Raw genomic sequence first — 25,687 nt, 5'->3', positions numbered from 1 at the left:
GGGTTTTTTTTAAAGATAGAAGGTAACTCCAGATAACAGTAATACATTCTGGTGAACAGAGGTGTTTCCTCCTAATGTTGCAAAATATAACCTGTGATAGGCTTGGCTTTATGGGTGCTAATCCACACTACAGAGATTGCTGCTGCAAGACCTGCCAGCCGAGACCTCCTGCATGGACACAGCATGAGCAAACAAAAGGAGTTTTTCTGTTGTTCTAGCCATCTGCCACACTCAAACCAACAAAAGCTGCCTGTGGGTGGGAAAGCGAGGAACGAATGGCAGGACAGAGTTAAGGACCACTAATATTTTTCAGTACAACTATGCCAGAAGAATGGTGTAGGGTTGATGGGGCTTGGAAGCACTTCTCCCCCCCCATGAATACTCCAGCCAATTCCAGAGGTGGCACAGGCGCTCCCGGCCACAGGTTACCGTCCCGCCAGCCCAACAGATTTCACTGCTGACTGCTTTCCAGAGGTCACTGGTGGAGATACCAAGGAAAACCAGCACAAATCCCAGGGATCTTGTGATCCAGGGAGCTGTGAAATCGCCATCCTTGGAGGCATTCGAGGTTTCACTGGAAAAGTCCTTGCGCAATCTGAGCTCATTAGACCTGCCTGGAGTACAGGCTGGGTTAGATGACCTCCAGAGGTCCCTTCCGACCTGAATTATTCCCTGACTCCATGAATTCCCTCCCTCCTGGAGACTGACTGCTAAGCCCTGTCCTTCACTTCCTCTTCTTACACCAGCTTTCAACCCAAAAACCAACCTCCCGTCCAATCTTGTGGCAACTTAGTTTCTTTACAAAGTTTAATAAGCTTTACAAAAAGCTTCTCAAAGGCCTTTTGAAAATGCAAGAGGATTATTATGCCCACACGACCCCCTTTATCGGCATACTTACTGCCCTTCCTCCAAATGCCGGAGACGCAGGACTTCACCGGCGCCTCTCCAACACCTTCCCAACAGACTGCGTTCACCTACGCGTCCCTTGATCTCATTCTCGATCACAGCCTGTATCATCTCACCAGGAATGGCAGCCGACCCCGCTGCTTCGGCATTCCCCAGGCCCTGCTAAATGTTTTTGAACATACTGGCAGCCTCCGATGGCACCTCCAATGATAGACAGAGCCCAGACCCAGTTCTGTGGTTTCTTATCTGAGTTTCTGAGGAACACTCCCGCAAACGTTTTCCAGTCCTGGATACTTATTAACATCTACTTCATCTATTTTTTCTAGTATTACTGTATGGGATCAAGTAATGTAATATCAGTCCAATATTGAATCAAAAGTACGAAGGGGGATGGAAAATGATCTGATGGGAGGAGAAGGAGAAAGAAAAATGACACTTTTCCAATGTAAAGCAGATCCAGTTTGTAGCAGAGCAGAGCTGTGAAAGCAGCTCCTGAGTTGCGGAAAGCTGCTAACAGAGTGAGGGTGAGCCGTGGATTACCAGAAGCCAGCTCTGCCGCTGCAGAAGCCCAGTGGAAGGACTGCCCTCCAAGCTCGCTGCCTTCGCTGGTGAGGGAACAAGTTCCCGTGCCATGCGGAGGGGACCCACCTGCTGCCTACACAACTCAGCCTGCTGCAGAGGTGAAGGGCTGAAGCAACGCTACGTGCTGAAGAAGAAGACACCCCGTTCACAGTGGGAAGAATCCCCAACTGTAGTTGTACAGCTGCACCGTGTAATTCTCATGTCGTTGTTTAATTAGAGTTACTAACTGCATCAGCGTGCAGGTCAAAGGATCAAAACAGTACTTCATATGTTATTTCTGCTGTTATAGAAACAGAAGCCACCGCCCCGAGGTGGGCAGGGACCATCGCATCATGCAGAGGAGCACCATCGCCAGCCCGTGCGCCCAGCCCGCCCTGGTTCTCCTTGCCGGGGCCTGTTGGCTTGGCCTGACGCTGAGGCTGAGCTGTGGGGAGGGGTGGGCACGGAGCAAGCACCAAGGGGAAGGGGGAAGGGGCAGGTGCTCCCCACCGAGGAGGTGGGGGAGGTCTCTTCTGGGATGGCCCAGCCAGACGTGCTGATCAAACCGCTCCACAGGTCTCTGCTGCCTGGGTGGCCCCTTCCTCAAGGTGCTTGGAGAGGCGTGGGACCACCTTGGCAAAGGATGCTGCTGCAGTTCGGGGGCAGGGAAGGGGTGGCATATGATCAGCATGTTTTGAAAGTTCTGGGCTGTTTTAATCCACTTTATGATCCCCTGGATAAGTGCTTAAGACCAAGCGACCCAGCGCGTGAATTCCACAGGGAGAAGTGCCCCAAAACTACATAATGTGTTCCTGAAGAAGCTCTGCCCTTTGCCTGCCCACAGCTTTGTTCAGTAATGTATAAAGTTTCTAGTTTTTCTTATTAAAAACATATCACAGGGGTGCAGATAGCATTCATTACATCAGGTAAATGAAAATAATCTAATAATGTCAGGTAAACATGCGAGTTAATGTGCATTTTAAGACGAGAAAATTAAAGAACAAAGATTATACCTAGACATACAGATAGCTACCATATAGCATATGCATAACAAAACCAGTTATTCACCTGTCAAAGTTGTAAGTTCTCAATGAGTCATAAATAAAATCGCACCGGGAGTAAGTTTCCTGTTTGAAGTTACCTTCTAACTCTTTTTATACAACTGCACTTCCCCGGAATTAAAAGACAGAGCACGTTGTTAATTAGCTTTCCTTATACAGATGTTAAACATCTTCCAAGTGGTCACTGGATGGCCATTTCATATTTGAAAAAAAATTGTTTTAATTTCCAAAAATCCAAAGATCCAGTTCAGATCTAGGCTTTAAATTGGCCGTTTATTTATTTATTTATTTATCTCTATTATTTCTGCTTTCTTATTTTCCCTTCTGTTATGATTTCACAGCTATTCAATACTCCTTCTAGTGCTTGTTCAATACTCCTTCTAGTTCTCACTAGTTCTCAGCCTCCTCTGCTGTCCTCCATATACCTCTAACTACAGAAGTGTGTATCCAGGCAGCAAGAGAGAGGATAATCTGTGTGTGGAAACTGAGTGTTTTTCATGATTTGGATGTTGTCCTTACTGCCTTCACTGTAATAGAAAACCACTTAATTTTAATCTCATAGCCTCTCACATTCTTCTGTACTCTTATATTACTTACTGCAAAACTGGTGCACGCTCTCAAGAGGTGCTTGGCTGCTCAGGAGCCTTTGCTGGGTGATAAATTATACGTGTGATGTGAGAAAGGGCACGTGATAAAAGGACATAAATGAAAATGTCTTTATAAAGAGATTTTTCTTAAGAGCAGAAGCCAGTGATTCACTGTTTTCCCACCTCAGATCCTGGGTATATGATGCACAGTCACAGAAGGGTTCCTGTTTTGGCTGTTGTCTCTGTAGGAGTGTTACTGAGATCTTGCTACTGAACAGCCTATTTTTACAAAACTGATAGGAATTTACAATCTTCAAGGCTTTTCCACCATCATTCCACTATAGTCAAAGTTCACTGCTAAGGGCTGACAGATGGACAGGTATGGACAACACAACTCTCTAAGCGTTGCTGCCTCTGGAAATCAGGCTGGCAATCGCTCCCTCTGAAGAGGAGAGAGATGGAAATTCACAGCACTGTGTCATTTTTTATTTTCACAATAGTTTCTTGGAATTGTTGTTGTTTGGGGGGTTTGTTGTTTGTTTTTTTTTTAATTTGAAGTGCACATCTGCACTAAATACCTCACCTCAGACATCACTAAGGAGGACCAGAACATATTTGGTAAGTTTTCAAGTAAAAAGTTTTCAGTAAAAACCTGACATTTCTGAATGCCAGCTCTCCAAACTGAAATGGAAACCTTGACTTAATCCATAAATCAGTATCCTACCTTTAGCTTTACTTTGTCTAAGTGGAGGTAAATAAAAGTAACCACAAATTATGTTGTATTTATTGTTGGTCTAGAGTTTGCACAGATATAAGCTGACTGATTAGAACTAGGTATTTTGTGGTAACTAGGTTCAGTGTTCATTGCTTTATTAATAGTATTGCAGTTGCAAGAAAAATGAGGCCGAAAGGCCAGACTGGCCAGCATGAGAGATGGTCCACTCAGAAACAATCAAAACAGATTGGCATTAAGGGCCTAAAATTTTCATGTTGCAAAAAAAAAGAGCAAGAAGAGGCATTTTCTTACATTATAACAATATACTATTCTTGATACTGCAGAAAAACTAAAAGAATTGCCATACAATTTGAAAAAGGAGCTGGCGAGCAATTGCAAAGAGTTGGTTGAGCTGGATGAAAAGAACACACATACAAGTTACCTATCTGGTTTGTTTTCCACTTAGTGGCTACGCAGGTCTAGAAAACATTGCAGCCAGTAACTTGTCTAAAATTCCTTTTTCACTTGTTGTATTTTCTTTTTCATGGCAGGTGTGGTGCTTTTCCGATGTCAGCATATGCATTATAAATTTCCATCTGCTTATTTTCAGTTAACCTCATAGTAAAACGTCATGCTTTGTGAATATAAAAGAATGCGATTTTGTTTGAATTTCATAAATCTTCTTTCCTCCTTTCTTAATGTTAACTTTTTCTCTACTGAATCTTAAAAAAGAACAAAATTGGTATTGTTTTCAACAATCATGTTCATAGCCTGCTAACGATGACATCTCACTTCCCAGTTTAAAACTGGAGGCAGAAGCAGCAGATGACAAATAGCATCAATTTTGTTGTGGCAAAGGCCCTATTTTTGCCTCACTTCAGAGGCACTCATAAGTCTCCAAATAATTAAGATGCTCTGACGTTCTTACAACGTAAGTATAAACAGTAAATACTACTCAAAGGTAACATGTCAGGCACACGTTTGACATGTTTTTTCTTCTCTGAAAACATTTACAAAAAAAATCAGGGTTTTTCTGCAAGAAAAGATTTGGCAGTTCTTTGTTTGTTTGGTTTTTTTTTCTTATATTTGCATCATCAGTAATCTTCAGTTTCCTACAGCAAAGAGTCTTAAATTACATCGTGATTTTCAGTTACGTATTTGGCAGCAACTTAAGCCATAGTCTTGAGTGTAGATACGTATCTCCAGAAATCTTGCCAGGGTTGCCTAACAATACTTTTTCACCTGACAAAAATAAGAAAGTAAGGGCACGATGATCAACAAAGACCAAGCAGAGCAAAACATTTGGGTGCAAGATAAAACAAAGCGGAAAACAAGCTATAAAGAACAAAATCAACTGTGTTTTGTCTTTAATAGCAATAGTGGTTCTCTATAAGCTTCTAGGTTTATAGACTTTCCCATGTATTTTACAAACAGTAGTTTATTCAACAACACCCCTACAAGACAGTTTTTTCTCTTCTTTGGTTTATTTGACAAAAATGTGTTCTGCTGGGACAGAATATTCTGGTTTTATACTTAGTTTCCCCCTCTGAAAGCCAATGCTCAGTAAAGTCTGTATGCAATGGTTTATGCAGCTTGTGCTTATTAACAAAAGTCTTTTCAAGTGAGTTCAAAACAAAATAATATACAGCATCATGACTAAAACAAAAACAACTCGTGCTCTAAGTCCAGGAATGGAGTTACTTGATGGCTGGACTTACCTCTTATTTCCTATTCGCTACATGAAAACATGAAAATTTAAAAGAAAAAATATAAATGGAACTTAATTGAAAAGCTTTGGTTTTTAAGATTATTTTCCATTCTCTATCAGTCAAAACATTTGTACTAATCTAAAATTGAGCTGTCAGCAAAGTAATGAGTTAGTATATAGAAATATTTTGTGTGATACATTTCTACAGATTGTTAAATGGGATTTAAGTAACTGAGTTTTAATCTTGTTTTGGTACATCCGTGGTTTAATACGTACCTCTCTGATAGAGAACCTGTTGTTTTAAAATCCAATCCTTTTATGAGTTTAATTCCTGACCAAGAGAAACCTTCAACAGCCAGTCAGTAAGAGCAACAAATCTGATAATATCATCCACAAAATTTTTGAACTCTCTAAAAAATAATTAGTTCAAGCCATATATATACTACAGAAACCTCAGATGCAGTGAGAGTAGGCTCTTCAAAAATCTTATCCACCTTCTTGCAACCCCTGTGTCGTGGTATGGAGCATATATGGTAAATGCCTATCCATTAGATACCTCTCCCTAGAAGCTCCGGAATTTCTAAAGTAAAAAAGGATTAACATTTTACAAGTGAGTGATCAAGACGTTTGCTCGTGATGAGAAATGAACATTTTATGGTTTGGTGTTTTGAATTCTCCTGACAGTATTCTGCATCCCTCTGAAATTGGGGCTTACAATTTATATTATACAAGAGGCAGTTTGTTGAATCGGCAGTTTCATACTTGACCACTGAAGACAGGAATAGCTCAGCAACAGTAAAAACAAGTTTTTGAAGCAGGTAATGAAGAAAACTTAAAAGAAAATGGATAGTGCAATATTTTGCCTGTGATTAGATAGTATTTTTTGCAAGGATGAGGATGAGCTCTTTGTCGCTAGCTTCATGAAAACCGCTTCACTCATTTAGGATGGTAAATCTTGAGACCTGGTCATTGCAGGTGATGGCCATGCACAAGTGAGCTTTGAGCATTCCTGGGGAGATGGAGGTCCAGCCCTCCGTTTTATAAATGAAGTTTGTAGAAACAGTACCGGGCACCCACCTCTTCCACGGCAAGTGGAAGGTGCCTGAGGTTAGCTCCATGCCAATGAATCTCAGAAATGTTATCAGTCACCTCATTCTCTTGGTGGTTCCCAAGACGCGGTCGATGGGAAGGGGGCAGCCACACCCCAGTCCTTGCTGCTGCAGATAAACAGCAGGACGTGTTTTAAAGCAGGGGGTTGTGCCCTGCTGCTGCCTTGCAGTCTGCACGGAAATTTTGAAATGGAGTTTTACGAAGGGTGGATTTTACCCAAGAAGCATCAGAACACCAGCCCCTATTCCCTAGCAAATACTGAGTGTTGCTATGGTTATACATAGAATGTATACATTAACACAAGAAGTTAGGGACTTCTCATTTATACTGATCTCTAACCTGGTATCAGGCAGACTTTGAAGACTAATGAAGAATTCCTCTCGTTCCTAATTGCCAATCTTTCGATTCTTTGTCCTCTGTCTCATTTCAGTTGCCACTAGCCTGCAGAATCTGGACTCATCGTTTAACAGTTTGAGACACTTAAGACAACTGAGGATTAGGACTGAGGTTGGTTCTGCTGGCACACGCTGTATGGTGCTCTGCCCTCACAGCAAAAAAAATCAAATGGAGTACAGCGAAGAATGACTGGCATAAAGTTGAGAGAGAATTTAAACAAGTTCACAAAGTTATTTCTTATTAGAATACTTGGGGGGGGGCGGGCAAAACAATCCATCTTTATTTGTGACTTTAAAAGTAATTAAATACTAGCTTTATTGTGTCAAAATAAACAACCAGATTATCACATTCATTTTGTCTGATTGCAACCAGCAGAAGTTTCACTTCTCTTGTCTTCCTTTGGGTGATGAGCTACCCATATTGTGAAATTAACGGCAGCAGATACTCACAGGCTATTAAATAACCACGGTTCCTCAGAAGCTTCTCAGTTAAGTGCTGGTCTAGAATAAAGTCATGCCAAGACAGCGATCCATTTGGAAAAACACTGTTGTTTTACAAAACGGTTCTTATTAAACACCATGGCTCCCAGAAGGAGATCCTGCAGAACAGCTTATTTGTCTCTCCTAGCCAGATCCTCACAAGGCAAAAAAATAAAATGTTTTGTGTGTGTCTCTGCGCTTGCATCTTCTCAGAACATCAGTCCAAAAGTTTGCCCTGAAAAACAAGTTTGTTTTCATCTCTGACCTTCGTATGGAGAGGAGGAAAAGACTTCATGTCAGGGAAATTGCCCAAAGGAAGGATCACATAAACTCATGGTCCCATTATGTAACCTGGACTTTCGGAACTGGATATATAAATTAGGCACCTAAATAAACGACATGTATCTGATGTTGAACAAGTACCTGCTCTTCATGTCAGCTAAAAGTCTTGCTGCCTGAAGTAAGGCATGTAAGATCACAAATGTAAGTTACCTCATGACAAGTACCAAGGATGCTCAAAATTAGTGAGGTATTTTATTAATCTAGTATACTGAAATGAAATAACAAAGTGTAAAAATACCACACCTAGCTATTTTAGCCTCAGTGTTTGCTTTTAACAAGTTTAAAGGAAATCTCTGAATAATACTGCATCATAATTAATGAAATACAAATTCTCAGACCTTCAAACAGGTTCTCCATTGTTTGGTTTTAGCTAATGGATTTGATTGCCACGTATTAGTACTGAAGCATCTTGCGTTGTCCAGAGATGAATCTACGCCTGATTTCTGTCTTGACACCATCTACCAGAAAACAGACCATAATTATCATTTCATCTAGTAAGACATTATAAAGTCCTACAGCTAAACTTGGTGGATTTGGGCCAGTAGCACCAGATGGTTTGGAATGGGAAATCACGTTAGGATGTAATGCAACCAGCTAGAGGAACAACAGGATTTTCTGAGGTGTCTTGAATATAGCTTAAATGACCCTTTTTATGTTTTAGAAGGAAGGCCTCTTATGTAATACCACAAATGACAGCAAAACTCTTTTTTTTAAACTAATTTCTGATTATTAAGCGTAATGGCAAAAATAAGCATTAAAAATACAGTAATTAGCATTATTATTGGGAAATGCAAGTGAAAAAGTTAATTATAAAAAAGGGAAACATCAGCAGAGTGACGTTAAAATGCTATCTGTGTTTTAAACAGATCTCGTGCTGTTATTTCTTGGTCATTTGTTTTCAATACTAACGTAGGCCTTTCCAGATTTTTTCCAAACTTTCTGTTCTACTAGAATCAATTAATGTACCTTTCGCTGTTCTTATTGTCTTTTTTTTTTTTTGGCCACACTACCCTGTACCTCCACAGCTGTATATTTTCAAGTGAGTTTTTTAAAGTAAAAGCTTAATGACTTGAGCACATTAAAGACATTTTGCTGATGGAATTCAAGTTCTTTAGAAGCTACATACTCTATTGTCATTAACCGTACACTAATTGTTCACCGTACGCCTTAATTGAGGTCTGTTGGTTTTCCAGCCAGGAGACGGCAGCGCCGGGCACTCTGGAGAGCTGGCTCTCCCCCCACGCCGAGCCGCGCCTGTGGCCCCCCGACACGGGCTCTCTCTCTCGCCCCCCACCTCCAGCTGCGGTTTCATCCGTGCCCCTGTGCCAGAGCAGCGCAGGGACGGTGCCGCGCCGAACGCGCGTCCCAAGAAACCGCCGCCGCTCCCGACAGCACTCGGAGATGCTCCGCGATCAGAAGGCGCCCGGGTCATCACGTAGCGCTGCAGCTCCCATGAAGCAACCTGGGTCTCCATGAGCATTCGCCTCCCACCTTCTCTTCTTTTCGCTCGCATTTTAATTCTCTCGTTACGTTCCAGATTAGGAGGAAACAAGGATGTAGAGTCTCAAATCCATTACCAAGGGAATAGCACGGGGTTGGGATAGCAGCTATGGCCATGACAGCATTCAAAAGGTTCTTGTCTCAAAGCTTTGCAGTAACGCTGTCACTTACAGCTTGAGTGAATGAGTTCATTATAGATGTGAAAAATTTCTAGCTGCTGTTAAAGAATTTTTTCCTTGATTGAATTCTTAAATAAATTTAGGCAAGTCACTTGAAACAAATTTTAATGGGCAATGACTAACCGTACGTTTCTCATTTTCTTGACGCTTTATGCTATGATTCATTTAAGTACGGAGTGCTTACCTGAAACCACTGAAGAAAGCTGTTGTTTCACATAAAAGAGCTGTATGTTATTATGTACTGAGAAAAAAAACCCTAGGTTTTCAGTATCTCAGTTCAGCGATATGGGACTGCACCCAAAACTAACAGGCACCTTTTATATTAATTTTTGCCTCATTTGCCAGGAATAATGGGGATCATTATCCTTTGATCTTGCTAGAAAATCGTGATAAGTTTTTCAATGAAAATTTGGATATTACAGTGGTACAGTTTGAGACATACGCAGCACAATTAAGGTAAAACAAAGCTCAACAGTCGGCCAATATTTAACACATAAGTAAAGAAGCAAACTACTGGACATTAGGTCTTTAATCCTGCAAAACAGTGTACGTGCCTGTGTCTTTATTCACCTAATGAATTTTGCTAAACTTGTCTTTGCATCAGTGAGCACTAATTAGGGAGCAGTATGAGATTCCCATCTCTTGGTATATGAACTTTCTGTAAAAATCTCCTAGTCTTTTTATCGTTCCAGAAGTTTTGCCCCTAACTTCAAGGCTGTCATGGTTTTGCATTTGAAAAAAGGTGGTGTGAGACATGATTCTTCTACTGCATCACGCCCGGAGATGATGAACTGTGCATGTCAATACGATGGGATTCTAATCCAATCCATCCTCAAGCCAAATGAAGGCACTATTTCAAAAAGTATTGCTAAGTCATGCCCTCATAAAAAAGCATCAATTTTCAGCTGCTACAACACCCCTAAATTATAAGGGTTATGTTTGTCTGTGGGAACCTGGATTATCAAACTCCGAAAAGGATGAACATGTGAATGAAGAAATGATCTCACAGCTACCTCATTTGCCATTCACCATGTGCTATAGCCTAGCAGCTAGAGCTTTATTTACAGAGAAAGTTTGTATAATATGCATATATATGCATAACCATGTACCTTAGCTCCTCCTAATCCGAATTAAAAGAAGCCTGTGACTAGGTACTGTTCCCAGGTACCATGCAGTGTTGTGCCAAGATCCCGTCTCAGCAGAGTAAGCATCACGCATGCCCCATGTTCAGCAGGACAGGACACAGCTACAGTCAATTCTCAGACGTTTATGCTGTCAAAGGCCACTGGGTGTGCTGGTTTTGGCTGGGATAGAGTTAATTTTCTTCACAGTAGCTAGTATGGGGCTGTGTTTTGGGTTTGTGCTGGGAACAGTGTTGATCACCCAGGGCTGTTGTGGTTCCTGCTGAGCAGTGCTGACACACAGTCAAGGCCTGGTCTGCTCCTCACCCCACCCCACCCCACCAGCGAGGGGGCTGGGGGGCACAAGGAGCTGGGAGGGGACACGGCTGGGACAGCTGACCCCAACTGACCAAAGGGACATCCCACACCGTATGGCGTCATTCAGTGTATAAAGCTGGGGGGGAGGTTGGCAGGGGGCACTGGTCAGGGACTGGCTGGGCATCGGTTGATTGGTGCTGAGCAATTGTTTTCATTTGCATCTCTTGTCTTTCTTGGGTTTTATTTCTCTCTTTTTGTTATTTTCCTTTTCATTACATCATTATTATTATTATTATTATTATTATTATTATTTTGTTATTCTTCTATTTCCATTATTAAACTGTCTTTGTCTCAGCCCACAAGTTTTCTCACTTTTACCCTTCTAATTCTCTTCCCCATCCCGCTGTGGGGGGAGTGAGTGAGCGGCTGGGGGGGGCTTAGTTGCCAGCTGGGGTTAACTGATGACAGTGGTTTAAAAAAGATGTTGCAAAGAGTGAGGGCTGCTTGTTTTGGAAACTCAGTTCTTCCCCTTTGAAATAGGCACCTGAAGTTTGCTGGCTGTTGGGCACCTTGCCCTCCATTGTTCCATTTCCCTGGCTTCAGGCAAAGTTGGAGATGGGTGATACGTGAAAGACGTTGACAGCGATTTCATTAGTGGTATTCATTCTTTACTAACGTTTATGTTGCCTGGAGGTATAGATATGATGTTGCAGAAGCCTGTTTTATGTTAAACACAAGGAGTTTGTTAGGGGTGCCAAGGTGAAGTTGCACTTTTTATTTCACCTGGATCAACTCTGGCCAAATAAACTGATATTCTCACTGTCACTCTTCCCACCTGCAGCTCCTTTGTAAAGGGACCTGGAGGGGCCTGTGGGAGCCCCATCCTCCTCCGTACTCAACCTGGTGACAGAGTCCCAGCTACCCCGCAGCAGGTCCACAAGCAGGCCCACCACAGGACCCCAGCCTTGCCGTGCAGCCATCAGCAGCTGTTTGCAAAGTTCCCTAAGCAAAGCCATCCAAGGAACGGGCGCAGACCATCCACGTGCATTTCTAGCTGCTGCCGGCAACCGCCCGAACCCTTGCAGCGACAGCAGGAACCGCCGTTTCTCACAGATGCACGGATTTCGCTGGCAGTCGGTGACAGCCTGTGCAGGAACACGCTGTCCCCTCGGGTCCCGACCACAGCTCTGGGGTGAGCTCTGCAGAGCCAGGCACAGGGAGGGTTCGGGAGCTTTCTGGCAAGCAGCCTCCTACGTGTGCGAAGTGGCTAAATATGTCATTGCTTAAGTAATGGAAAAGCTAGTCATCACCGTTAAAGAGCGTAACTACTGCCCTTGGCAAGGGGCAGCGACTACGAGCTGTGTTGCTTATCTGATAGCTCAGGAAGGGGATTTAGAACACCTCTGGTTTTGTCTCTTTTGAACTTAAAAAGACAAGAAATCAGGTTTATTTTGTTTAGCCTAAAGGAACTTTTGGATTCCTTCTTGTTTCCATTTTGCAATGGGGAGATATGGGGAGAGGCTTTGGGTAAACGCCAAAAAACATGTTTTATATTATTTTTGTTTCATTTTCAGTACTTACAGCCTTGGATTGCTAACTTCCACAGTTTGCAACAACAAACCGTACTTCTCAAACACCTCTTTTAGCAAAACAATCCCACTGCTCAAGCATCACAGACAGTGCTTGTCAGGGCATTCTCTTCATCTCACAGAAGAAGAGTCATTAATGGGCTAATCAGGATATCTGCATCGATTTCTCAGTTTGTGTACCTACAAGCAAAACTGGCATTTTCACTTTTAGCCTAGTTCAGTAATTTACAGATGTCAGATGTTGAGAACTGTGCTTACTCGTCATTCAAGTGAAAAATTCCGCTTAACAAAATCAGTAGGTTTGCATGAATAGATTCCACAAAAAACCTCTGCTGGATAGAGTTCGAAGAGCTGACCCAACTCATCAGACCCCCTTAAGCCTCACCTACTCCTCCTGCATCCCCGCGCCCTCGGCACGGTGCCGGTTTAGCCACGGCAGAGACGGCTGAACTTGCCAGCCCAGCAGAAAGCCGCTCACCCCGGATGCCTCAGATGCAGGTGGCGGGGGAGAAGCCCCCACCAGTCGGATCTGCTGTGGGACCGGCTCTCCCACGGCAGTGCCGGCGAAGGGCAGTCTCCCCGCACACCACCAGAGGCTCGGGTACCTCTCCAGCAGCATTGTTTCCATTCCCCGTCCCCTGCTTCCTCCAGTAACCTTTGCAAGCAGCTGCCAAGCGACGTGGGCAGGGTGATGGGACACTCGGGAACCGGTGAGTGCTGACTCTCGCGGTCCGTGTTTGTACGATCAGCGGGGGAACAACGTGAATCGCTTTTCCTAACCGTACTGGAAAGAGCAGGTGCAAACTTCAGGCCTGATTTCATTCCACAATTAAGCATTAAATTAGGAACTGTACGACACTATTGAAAAGGGCTTCAACAGTGAAAGGTTGGTTTTAAAATTGTTTTCCTACAGACTAGACATTTTTCCCTGCCTGGTGTGACTTCCTATCCTGCAAAGACTGCTCTCACCACTGTACGTGCTCCATACGGGGTACCCTCATAAGCTTCTCAATACTGACTTTATAACATTGAAGCTGACCTTCGTTTCATGTGCAGCACCAAATGAAGTCAAGGGGACATTGCAGAACAAGGCGCTACATGCAGAAGGAAAACGTACAGCATCCAGCCTTACACTTAATATTGCCTAATTAAGGTTTACGGTGCAGCTACATCAGGTCAAAGCTGAAGCTGCAGTTCAAACTACTACAGTCATAGTTTTCGCCTGCCTTTCCCAAAAAGATGGCTCCATGAAAGGATAAATATAACTTGTTTATTCTGTTCAAGATGCTTGTGAAAGCAGCTTACAGAGCCTGAATGTCTCGCAGAGTCATCATGAAAATTTTCAAGCCAAAGCACAAAATACATTTCTCTGTTCTTTGCCTGGCTGATTAATGATGGGAAAACAGATGGTGTTTGCTCGTTTGTCAAATTAAACTAAACCCCCAAAACTATCACCAACAAAACACTCCTCCTGAATGGTTTGCAGGGTTGATCTTAACATGGCTCTCATTAACACACCTCTCCAGGAAGCTCTAATTATCCAGCCAGTGACTTTTTGGTCTCTTGCCCACAACTACTCATTCCTTCTGTCTCTTCGTTGTCCCTTAACTTAACCACTCCTCATCTCCCTCCTCGTCCCGTTAGTAGTCTCTGCTTGCAAACAGCCATGTCCCAGCCTTCCTCCATCCCCACCAGCCGTTCCCTGGGCGGCTCTCGGTCCCCCGCCCTGCTTCAGTCTCCTTGCTCCTGAAAGTGCCTTTTGCTGCCTTTTCTGGTTTTCCCCACAGAAGCCTCCTTCCCCCATGGGTACCAACCCCTCCTCTTCTCACCCCTCCTGACACTCCTCACTTCTCACCCAGCTCCGGCGCCTGCTCTCCCATCCCATCCCATCCCATCCCATCCCAGATCCCTCCGTGTTCCCCCTCCACCCCTCCCTACCAGTCTCCTGACCGGCTCCCTTTCAGGGTATCCCCCGAGTTCTCCCTGTCTTCACGCGATATATCGGTGTAAGTAGAGACCTAGAAAGCGCTGGCAGGACAAGAGACTCAGAAATGTCCAACTCTAGGACATTAAATGGTTTTACAGTATTTTCAAATCAAGTGCATATTCTAGCACTTCAAAGCTCAGACAAACGAAATGGAATAGTGCATATATTTTTTTAATGGTAGCAACTTTAACACACTGTAGGTTTTGTTCTTTGCTGTCCAAAAATAAAAAAGAAAAAAGAAAAAAAGAAAATCTAACAGCTCAGCCAAGTCTCCCTCCTTTGTTCACAGCCACCTGAGTTAAAAATTCTCTGTTCCTTCCATGATCATCAACAAGAAAATTCAGGGGAAAGCAAACTAACTGACAAACTTTAGATATTAAATTAATGCAATCTCCCTGAGAATAAGAACATGTTTAAAGTAAAAGCAAAAACACCTTAAAAGCTTGCAGATAATTATTATGCTTGAGAAGTACTGAAGAAAAGAGACTTACCTAAGCCTGGACATGCAGTTCCACTGATTTCATATGATTAACAGTAAACATATGATGAAACACTTTGCTGGATTTTAGCCAGAAAACTCAATTCTGCAAAAGCCTGAGCACTCTTCCACTAATATTAACATGTTCATGAAACTTTCAAGTAAAACTTCCTATTACTAACATTCTACTAAATGTCATACAGGCAATAGCATATTACTCATAATTGGGACTTTCTTAAACTGAACTGCATCTTTATTGATTTAAATAGTAATCTCTATTAATGCGATACTTCCAAAAAACAAGCGATAAAAATACTATCTAAGCAATCGCATGAGTCAATGCAGGTATATGTGACGCTCTTAGAATATTTTTCTTTTACATGATCCATGTCTTTCAATAGGACGAGATATCAATGCTTAACTCTCGTCGCAGGTGCAGGTAGTTGGGTGAGGAGGGAGGGGAGGGAAGGGAAGCGATTCTGCATCCCCCTCTGGACCACCCAAAGGGATGCGTGCTCCAGGGCCCGTGGAGTATCAGCTGTACCACCTCCCCACCTGCCTTCCCTTCCTGCCATCTACCCTGTGGCTGCGAGAGGAGAACTTTATGTCTTCCTTTAAAAAACAAACAAACAAACCAACCAACCCCGCAGAACTGATCAGTACGTAACAGCATTTTCTAGCAGATGATCAAGATGTGATTCATCTGACAGAAGGCAGGCATTTGCAGCTAATCGCGTCAGATTAGATGGCTGGCCGAGGGGTCAGCAAGAGGAGGAGGAGGAGGAGGTGGAGGAAAGCATTTCTGTGCTGTAGTTCTTATAAAATACAAAACTGAAACGGGTCAGCTCAACAGCACTTTGAAGGTGCCACTTCTCCCTATCGACCACGAAAACAATGTCAGGAAACACGATCAGAGGTGGACATCTACATTTAAATACGGTAAAAGAAATTGATTGTGGGCTTTGCTTTTTTCATTGTGATCAATCGGGCACAGATGTTTTCCTCTGATACTTCCTTATGCCTCACTACTTTTAAATACATTTATATGAACAATGGTGTTGACGCAGACCTACTTACCCTTCACATACATTAACAGCAAGATGACCCACTGCGTGCACAAGAGAAACTTACAGATGGAGACCAGGCAACTTCAAGCTGAACCTGATTATGATCGAATTTTGCAAACAGCCAGCAAATCACCCAAAAATGTACCCCAAAGGATTGCAGCCCTGCAAGACGATGTGAAGCATTCGCACAGCATCTCCACACTCTGGACCCCACGGGCTGGGCAGGGGAACCCACCCATGTCCCAGAGCCCAGCTTGTGCCTCACCCAGCACAGCTCGGAGGGAAACTTTCTCAGAGGGGTTATCAGGGCAAAGCTGGTATTATACAGTGAACACGCACAGAGAAACCTAACTTTTCGCTCTAAACAGAAAGCACGCTTTTTCAAAGGAATGTATAAAAATGTACTTACAATAAATAAAACCAACCAAACAAGAGCCATTATGTATCGGGATTTTATACCCAACAGCTTCTTCCTTATCCAACAGAATCAGGAAGGACAAGCTATCCATGACAAATGCTTGTCACATTATTCGATGAACTACCAAAAGGAGTTCCATGAGGAGAAGGAAAATAAATACTTCTATGGGATCACGGTAGTAATACACAAATAGGCATAAAGAAGGTCACTAAAATATGCTCAAGTTTTGTACTTCTCTTTGTGGCACTTAATAAACATCCAGAGATTGCTCGCCTATCTAAAAAGTTAAAAATTTCCATGTCATTTATACATGTAAGTATAAACTGTTAAGTATATAAACGTAACCTTTACACCTGACTATTTACCTTAAACTATGTAATACGTTTTATAAGCAGTAATATACTACATTCCCTCCTAAAAATTAAAACAATTCTAGCAAAATAGGATTTCTAAAATATCAAATATCATTAAGCACTCTGCTGTAAATAAGTCTTTTCGAAATGCAAGTGCAAAAACAAATCATTGGCACAAAATCAGTCACATTTCTGACAATGCAGAGCTTCTTATCTTACTCAATTCTATGTGTTTCAATGCTTAAACATAACATTAACACTGGAGTTTAATCTGGAGACAATCTTTATGGCCGCAGCACATTTTTATTTCACGACCATAGTTCTTCGTTGGTGCATTCACCAGGATTCCGCTTTCCGGCCACAACTTACTCTGCTGTTTGTGAGTTGCTTTGTTTTTCCATAGCTAAATCACCATTATTTTTGTACTTGTCAGCAAAATAATCGGAGTCAAAGCTTACGGACAAATCTGGAGGACTCACATAAACGTTTCCATTGTCTATTGTGACTTTATGAATCCTTTGTTTGACTCCTTTTGATCGCCACTGTGGTGTTGGTGATGGCTCCAAAGGGTTTATTCCTTCATATAATCCTTCTCCTGTTTCCAAAGTAATTTTATACTTATGCCAAGGACAAGTAATACATGCTTGACCATTGATATCCTGCAAGAAGAAGATGATAAAAATAGCAAGTCATCAGCTTCTGATTCTTCTCCTGGAAGAATCTCTAGAACAAAAGACATGCTTGGTGATTTGGCTCTATGGCTGTCTGCTATTTTACATATATATCCATTTCTTTCGACGTTATGTTCAGATAAACATATTCCAAAAAATGCATTAGAGTTTTTGCATGACCCTACGCTGCTGCATTATTTTTATTTTGCTTACGTACCTCTATTTCTCCAAGATGTAAAGGGCCTCCTTCATCTGAAACATGGTAGAACACAGTATTAATTTATGCAGCAGATTTTATGCTTAATTCTCGCAACATTGAGATAATATGTGCAAATATCTTACGGTAGCAGCGAGAGTCCATAGCATGAAATTTCCCTTTATGGTAGAAAACAACAACGTGTCTGCCATTGACTTTGGCTGTTACTCTTCTGGACCTCTTTATGTCATCTTCTTTGCCAATTAATACAAGACCATCTGGCTCCATTTCAACTGTTCCTGTGCTTGAGCTGTGCAAATCCACATCCTTAAAACACAAAAAATTAAAAAAGCCACCTTATGAAACAGTTTTTGTTTGAATTTCTACATGTAGAATGGGTGTCTCAGTCCCGGAGAAAGCCCCGACCCATTTAACACGTGAAGTGAAAGGAGCAGAAGTTTTAGTAAAAGACTATCAACGTGCACAAGAAGCAAAGCACATGAGATTGGTGATAATCTCTGGCCAACGTGTTCACTAACAGAACTGCGACGAGGAAAACCAGCTGTTGCAAACCTGATACCTGAGGCTGAGGCAAGATAAATTCTAAATCACTATTCATTTACTCTGGACTGTAGTTACTGTATCCCCAGGAAAGCTACATGCAAAGAAATACAAGGATGCTACGTGTAAAATACTATACTGTTTAGCTGTGCAGTGGGTGAACAGTAGCCTTTACATGTAAATCCAATACTCTTTAAATAATATTATGGCTAGAAATACAAACTGATGTAAGTTGATGAAAAACTGAAAATACCATCTGCAAAAGGGAAAAAAATTGTTTATTGAGGAGCTGTATTCAACCCGGGCTTCTTAGCAAATGTGTCTGCCTTTCCCTTCCTCCTCTTACATATTTCAAATGCCTAATAGCCTCTCCCTCTCCCAGCAGAGGACATACGTAGTTTTATCACAAAACCTGCCTTCCTATTAAATTTGCTTACAGTTAGCTACTGCATTCCAGTTCCGTCCAAATTCCCAGTACGACCATACTACCCTCGCTTCCTCTGAAAAATCAGGCTAGAAAAGGTCTTTGTAGGCACTGAGACCAAAGGGGAACCGCGGGCGGGGGGGATGCCGCTGCAGAGGGGTGCCGAGCCACGAGGAGCAGCGTGGCAGCAAGCCACACCATACCTTCGGTCCACGCCAGATCGCAAGGGAGATGAGAAAGCAGATGAAGAAATGGAGGCCCAGAATAATGAGGTCCAGCATTGCCTCTCTTCGCTGCGCCTACCGCAACTGTCCTGCCTTGTTCACATATGTCACGGCGTGTGTCGCAGCTCCTCTTTATGTGCAGCGGGGCCGGCCCCTATAGCACCAGAAGCAGATTGTATGCAGCAGAGCCAGCTCTGCCTGTGCTGATAAGGAGCGAAGGCGTTCTGGGGCTGGCCTGATAACGGAAGAAGAGAGCTCCGCATTCCCCCTGCCGCCTTGCTCCCTGCGAGCCCGTGCCACCACCGCCTTCTCCAAGCGGGACGTGCCGAATCGAAACCCTGCTCAGAGCCACGTTAGGTGTTTATTTGGGATCAGCAACCGCGTGTTTCCTAATAAACCGCTACATGGGGAAGGCTGGTGTAAATAATAGTGTGGCCAGGTTTGTTATCTGATTTGCACACGACCAACCATAAGGACCGACTCTCTGCTTTCCAGTTTACAGGAACTTCCACCCAGTCTTACCCAGAAAATGAAACGTCACTGTCAGACTCACAGGACCATCCAATAAGGCATTCATGCTTATTTTCTTTAGAAATTTATTATTTTTTTTAGAAATAATTTCTTATAGAAATTTCTTATAGAAATTATTTTATTTAGAAATTTATTTCTTTAGAAAATAAGCATACCATGTAGCAAACTAACCACAAGAACCGGAGTAGGAAACCCCCAATTTTTTACTATCACCTTTTGGCGGACTCTGTGTATAAACTTCCCAAATTGGCCAAAATCTTAAAATGCAGAAGCCTGGAGTTAGAAACACTCTTATGAAGACACCTCTAAAAAATTGTATATCTACATACATACACATATAGAGATAGAGACACACACAAATGTCTACATACATTAACGCACACACACAGACATAAATATATATGTCCAGACCAGTATTAAAATAACATTTGGCACCAAACCTCCAGTTCATTTAATGAGGGCATTTCTACAGTCAGCCTGGATTTTGTATACATAAATTATCCAGGCACGCCAGTCTGAAACCTGGCTCCGACTGTCAGCACGTTGTGGACCCTACATGGCCCAACCGGCGTAAGCAATGAATAGCCAACGGCTTCATTTTACAGTCAAGACTTCCATGCTTATCTACAACCAACTGCAGATTAAGAACTGCCTTGGCGCATTGGAAGTCCTCCAGAAGAAAGCCCTCGAGGCAACGCACGCTTGTTAATACACTAATGAGTTTGTTAAATGCATGGTGGCAAAAGACTTTGTTCCCTTCAAAAAAAAGCGCAGCTAAGAACTCCTCATCGTGAAAGACCTGTAACTAGACCCTCTCACTGCAGGCCTCCTGTTGGCCACTTTCTCATCCACAAAGTGGACATATACCCACAAAGTATGAACAGAAAATGAGATATTTCAACCTAGAGCAGCCCAGGAGGCACTGAAAGCTCCAAGGGAGGCAGGAGTTTCTTACCTGAGTTTGGGACAGGACCCAGCATAAGGGAAGGGCAAGAGACCTCTGAGGTGGTTTTCACCCAGCGTGACCTTCTCCTCTTCCACCTCAGCCCCCAGCTTGGTGCCACCCGGACAACGTTGCCGCCACAGCTGGAGCCAGAGGAACGAAGACCTGCTTTCTCCTCCCTTTCTGTAAACAGCACAGCCCCGGGCGTTAAGCCCAGCTCGGTGGATAGCTGAGCTGGTGAGCGTCACCTGCCTATCAAAAGCACATTAAAATGGCAGTTTGCCTGCCTGCCCTCTCACAGCCCCTTGGGAAACGCGCTCTCCATCACACTCTCCCTAAGGTGAAATAATAACCAGTTGTGCTTGCTCCTGTTTTTTTCCAGGCTGATGACTGTATTAAAACCACCCCTTCAAACAAGACACGGCGTATAATGGCCCACATAACCCCCCCCGGGGTCCCACAACAGAATCCTGAGCTACCAACCAGCTACCAGAGTGGCACCTACCAACCGAAGTAAAAACATTTCAATCAAAAAGGTTATTCCCCCCCCCCAAACACTTTGAGTTGATTTTCTACTAGATTTTTCCTAATGCTCTCTTAAGAGTTTGGCTGCTCTGATGTTTTCTGCAGCCAAGTGGCATCCGCTGGGAATAACTCAAAGGGGTTTGGGAGCAGCCAAAGGATCCGTTTTCTGGCAAGAAATACAGCTGGGTTTATAAGTCGCAGTAATTTGTTGCTGTACCCTGCTCTAACGTCTTTTCCTCCTTTGGGGAGAGGGAAAAAAAAATCACTGCCGCGCAGGGCGTGGGCCCGACGGGCCCCGGCGACACGGGTGTCGGGGCGGGCGGCCGTCGGGGGCTGCCCCGGGTCCCAACAGCTCCGTGCGGGGACCCGAACAAGGGGCGACGCGGCCCCCGGCTGCCGCCGCTCGCCCCGGCTGTCCTCCAGGGGATGCTCCGCTGGTCACGGAGCCGTCGGGGGAAGATGCCCGCCGGTGCCGGGCGGCGTAGGGGCAGCGGACCACCGGGGGAAGACGCCCGCCGGTGCCGGGCGGTGTACGGGCGGAGGAACATCGGGGGAAGACGCCCGCCGGTGCCGGGCGGTGTAGGGGCAGCGGACCACCGGGAGAAGACGCTCGGCGGTGCCGTGGAGGGGACCACCGGGGGAAGACGCCCGCCGGTGCCGGGCGGTGGACGGGCTGGGGAACATCAGGGGAAGATGCCCGCCGGTTCCCGCGGTGAGGACCGCTGCGGGAAGATGCTCGCCGGTGCCGTGGAGGGGACCACCGGGCGAAGACGCCCGCCGGTGCCGGGCGGTGTACGGGCGGAGGAACATCGCGGGGAGACGCCCGCCGGCGCCCGTGGAGAGGACGGCCGGGGGAAGACGCCCGCCGGTGCCGGGGGCGGGGGGCGTGCGATGCGCCGTGCGCGCAGCCCACCCCCGCCGCCGGATGGCGGCCAGCCCCTATATATACACATATATGCCCGCGGGGAGCGCCGCGCCGCCGGCGGGGAAGCCGGGGGGCCCGAGCGGCGGCTGCCCCGCGGCGGCCGGGGCGGGCGCGATGGAGGAGGACCCCTTCCCCGCCGGCCTCAACCTCTCCGGCCCCGGCGCCCCCCCGCCCCGGCCCGGGCCGCGGGCGGCCGGGGCGGCCGCCGTGCTGCTGCTGGCGCTGGTGGGCAACGGGCTGGTGCTGCGGCGGCTGTGCGGCGGGCGGCCGCGCCGGCGGCGGGACCTGCTGCTGGGGCACCTGGCGCTGGCCGACCTGGCGGGCTGCGGGCTGGCGCTGCTGCCGCGGCTGGCGGCCGAGCTCCGCGGCCCCGCCGGGCCCCCCCCGGGCGCCGCCGCCTGCCGCCTGCTGCCGCTGCTGCAGCGCTGCGGGCCGCTGGCCTCGGCCCACGGGCTGGTGCTGCTGGCGCTGGAGCGGCACCGCCCGGCGCTGCCCGCCCGCGGCCTGGCCGCCCTGGGCTGGCTGCTGGCGCCGCTCCTCGCCCTGCCCCAGGCCTTCGCCTTCCGCCCCGCGCCGCGCCCCGGCGGGCCGCGCTGCCGCAGCGTCTTCGAGGAGCTGCCGCGCTGGCAGGGCCTGGCCTTCGCCGCCTACGGGGCGGCCACCGGCTTCCTGGCGCCCGCCGCGCTCCTCTGCTGGGCCTGCGCCCGCAGCCTGGCCGCCCTCGGGGCCGCCCCACGGCCGCGCCGGCGGGCGGAGGGCGGCGGGCGGCGCCGCGGGGGGCCGCCCGGGGCGGCGGGCGGCGGGGGCGGCCTCCCCCGCGGGCGGGCGCGGGCGCGGGCGCGGGCGCTGCGGCTGCCGCTGGTGCTGGCCGCCCTCTTCGCCCTCTGCCGCCTGCCCCGCTGCGCGCTGGAGCTCGGCCTGGCCTCGGCGCCCGGCGACGGCGGGCGGCGGGAGGCGCTGGCGGCGCTGGGCATCGTGGCGGCGGCCAGCAGCGCCCTCAACCCCTACGCCTGCCTCCTCCTGCACGGCCGCCGGCCCGGGCCGCGCCGCCTGCGCCGGGGCCTCTGCGGGGCGGGGACGGCGCCCGCCGCCGTCGCCTGCTGCTGCCCCGGCCCCGACGGGCAGGGGCGGCGCGGGGCCACGCTCCGCCGCCCGCTCCGCCGCCGCGCCGGCGCCCCCGGCAGCCCCGGCAGCCCCGGCCCCGCCGGCAGCCCCGGCAGCCCCGGCCCCGCCGGCACCCCCGCCGGCCCCGGCCCCGCCGGCAGCCCCGGCGGCTCCGGCTCCGGCCCCGGCGCCCCGCCGCCCGCAGCGGCAGCGGCAGCGGCAGCGCCCGGCGCGGCCCCGCCCGAGGCGCGGTGTTAGCGCGGGGTTAGCGCGGTGTTGGCGCGGGGTTAGCGCGGCGGCGGGGCCGGGACACGCGCGGGTGGAGCTCGGTCCCGCCACGGGGCCGGGCCGGGGCTGTGCGCGGGAAGCGCTTGGGCTGCCGCGCAGCTCTGCCCGCGGTCGTTTAGCGTTGGCTGAGCCTGGGGATATGTATATATATATATATATATATTATTTTATTTTATTTTTTAATTTTTTGGGGCGTTTTCGTGTCAAACACGCTTACGGAAGTGGGCAAAATCAGCAGGATGGCTGTTGCTATGCAAACTGCCCGAACGTTGTTCCCGTTCAGAGCCCGACGTGCTTCTCATCCTTACAAAGCCCTGTGAGCGTTTCGGTCGTACTTTGTGGATTTCGTGATACCTCACTCGGAAATAAAATCGGTCAGTCCAAGAAAAAGTTACTCTTTTTTTTGTTGTTGCTGTTGTTGTATAACTAACTCCACTGGAAAAGTACGGATGTGACCATTTCATTTGAGGCGGGCTGGTGTAATTCTTGCATTAGCTAACTAATTAGCTGTACAGACTGAGCAGGGGGCTGTTAACGGGCATGCTGCAATGGGATGTACGTGTGTAAAATGTGGCAAAAGTCTTCTAAAACATTGTTGTATGTATTCCTGCCTAGCATGTTTTAAGCAGAGCAATGAAGGGACACTGCACTGAGACCGTATCCTTCTCATTTAGCTCCAGTTTTACTCATAAGATTTCCATTACGCCCACTTCACCAGCTGAGTATTTTTTGTCACGTTGACACTGCAAATTAAGCCAAACCTATGTTTTTCTGAGATACGAGAGCTCTATTTCTGTAGGACTGGGCACGAATGATGTGCAATGTTTATAGCTGGTAGCATATGCGTATCAATACCCTCCATATGTTGATGATCGCTCACATGTATGCAAATGATTGACAAACCGGAGCAGGGTACGGAGAGAGCTCTGCACCTGCAGGCAGGAGCAGTGTTAGATGCTATCCTCGGACCCGGGAGGGACCTCGCCGTTACCTGACGGAGCGGGAGGTATACCTGCATCGCCCCATCCGGTTGCTGCGGTGGATTCCCAGTCTGACTGACACCCTCGAGGAGTTCGAGGCGCTGAACACGAACTGAAGTGTGTTTACGCTGTGATTGCGTGAAGCTGTTTCTCCCCCAAAGACCCTGTCTGTAGTTTCTGTGCAGGTACCACCAGTGTGGGGAACAGCGTTGCCGTCTGTGCAGGTGCCAGTGGCTGCATAGCATCTTTAATGGCAACGTCTGTTTTCACAGGAAGCTGCCAAGTGGGGCTTTTCAGTTCTTACAGCCGGCAGCGACGTGTGTCCGTTTAGGCTCTCACTAACGTGACTCACGTGGGGAATGAGGAAGGTCAGTTCGGGGCAAGGCTCGTAGTCGCTCAGCGTCTCGCCGGCTCTTCAGCAGGGCTTTTTCTTGCTTATTCTGGATGACAAATTAGCACTGGTTCGGTGACACGGGACTTGAGGCTCATTAAATCCTTGCTGTCTGTCTGGCTCTCCCCAGCCGGTCCAATAATCTTTTCTCTACGCCTCACTCTTTTCTATGGCTATCACGTCTTGTATCAAAACTGTCTCTTGGTGGGCGCTCGTGCTGTACTGGGGTCGCTTGCAAAGGTACCAGATGCTGTCTGACAGGTAGCTGTAGCATCTCGATCTCAACAAGCTTCCTCTGAGGAAGTTAGGCTCAGGGTGACTTTTCTTAGAAGACAACATCACTCTGAAAACAGTGACCTCGTGATGTTTGAACAGAACCTCATTACAATAATTCATGTCTACTCATAATTACTGCTGCTGATAAAAGGTTATTATAAAGGCAGGTAAAGCCGAAACTGTGCTGTGTAAATGGGACTGAACTTTGTTCAGTAAGAAACAAATAGTGGTGAAGCCTAAATCCCCACCCAGCACGCAGAAAGGGGCTGTGAAGAGCGTCCCGGGGGCGCTTCGTCTGGCTCCCTGATCTACTGCAGGACCACACGTACCTTGGCCATTCTTGACAAATATTTTCAACTTATTTTTAATAAATTCCAGTGACAGAGTTTAGATAGCTTCTCTAGTCGGGCTGTTTAATGTTATCGTTCTTTTTCCCCCAAATAGCTCATCAGAACAGCCCTGCCTGAAAAACTGACATTTCTTTCTCTGCTCTCAGTGGCAGCATTTGCCGTGCTCTGACATGAGCCTTGGTTGTAGTTGAGGACTTTGCAGTGTTTCTCTGATGGCTGAAACAAACCTAATACGATTCACCAGTCCTGTATTTCTATTATTCTCCTCCGAATCCTCTCGTCTGTTTACGTCCTTCTTAAAACACAAAAGCCACAAAGCGGAGACAATACCCTGAGGATTCACTAGTGTTAAGAATAATAAAATAATTGCCTCGTGTCTTACATATAACACTCCTTTAAATCACCCCAGAACGTCACTTGTTT

The 25,687-nt window shown here is 46.7% G+C and overlaps 2 protein-coding genes across 3 annotated transcripts; one reads left to right on the top strand and one right to left on the bottom strand.

Annotated features, from left to right (window-relative positions):
• Nucleotides 1-14,703: 14,703 nt before the first annotated feature.
• On the bottom strand, nucleotides 14,704-21,025 carry RFESD (Rieske Fe-S domain containing). 2 transcript variants are annotated; one of them, XM_075527346.1, is made up of 5 exons: nucleotides 20,438-21,025; nucleotides 18,931-19,105; nucleotides 17,889-18,069; nucleotides 17,764-17,798; nucleotides 14,704-17,534 (listed from the first exon to the last, which is right to left on the bottom strand). In XM_075527346.1, exons 2-5 carry the CDS (start codon nucleotides 19,006-19,008, stop codon nucleotides 17,241-17,243), a joined length of 588 nt encoding a protein of 195 aa, XP_075383461.1. In that variant the 5' UTR covers nucleotides 19,009-19,105; nucleotides 20,438-21,025; the 3' UTR covers nucleotides 14,704-17,240. The 2 variants fall into 2 exon arrangements, with proteins under 2 accessions (XP_075383461.1, XP_075383459.1); XM_075527344.1 differs by lacking the exon at nucleotides 20,438-21,025 and having other exon boundaries at nucleotides 18,931-19,403.
• An 850-nt stretch (nucleotides 21,026-21,875) lies between these two features.
• Nucleotides 21,876-24,363, top strand: GPR150 (G protein-coupled receptor 150). Its single transcript, XM_075488640.1, has 4 exons — nucleotides 21,876-22,625; nucleotides 22,788-22,986; nucleotides 23,551-23,583; nucleotides 24,179-24,363. Exons 1-4 carry the CDS (start codon nucleotides 21,876-21,878, stop codon nucleotides 24,361-24,363), a joined length of 1,167 nt encoding a protein of 388 aa, XP_075344755.1.
• The last annotated feature ends 1,324 nt before the right edge of the window (nucleotides 24,364-25,687 follow it).

This window comes from Mycteria americana, chromosome Z, assembly GCF_035582795.1.
Source record: "Mycteria americana isolate JAX WOST 10 ecotype Jacksonville Zoo and Gardens chromosome Z, USCA_MyAme_1.0, whole genome shotgun sequence".
NCBI classification, from domain to species: domain Eukaryota; kingdom Metazoa; phylum Chordata; class Aves; order Ciconiiformes; family Ciconiidae; genus Mycteria; species Mycteria americana.
The sequence above is the reverse complement of the archived record's forward strand: the minus strand, read 5'-3'. Positions and strand labels throughout refer to the sequence as shown.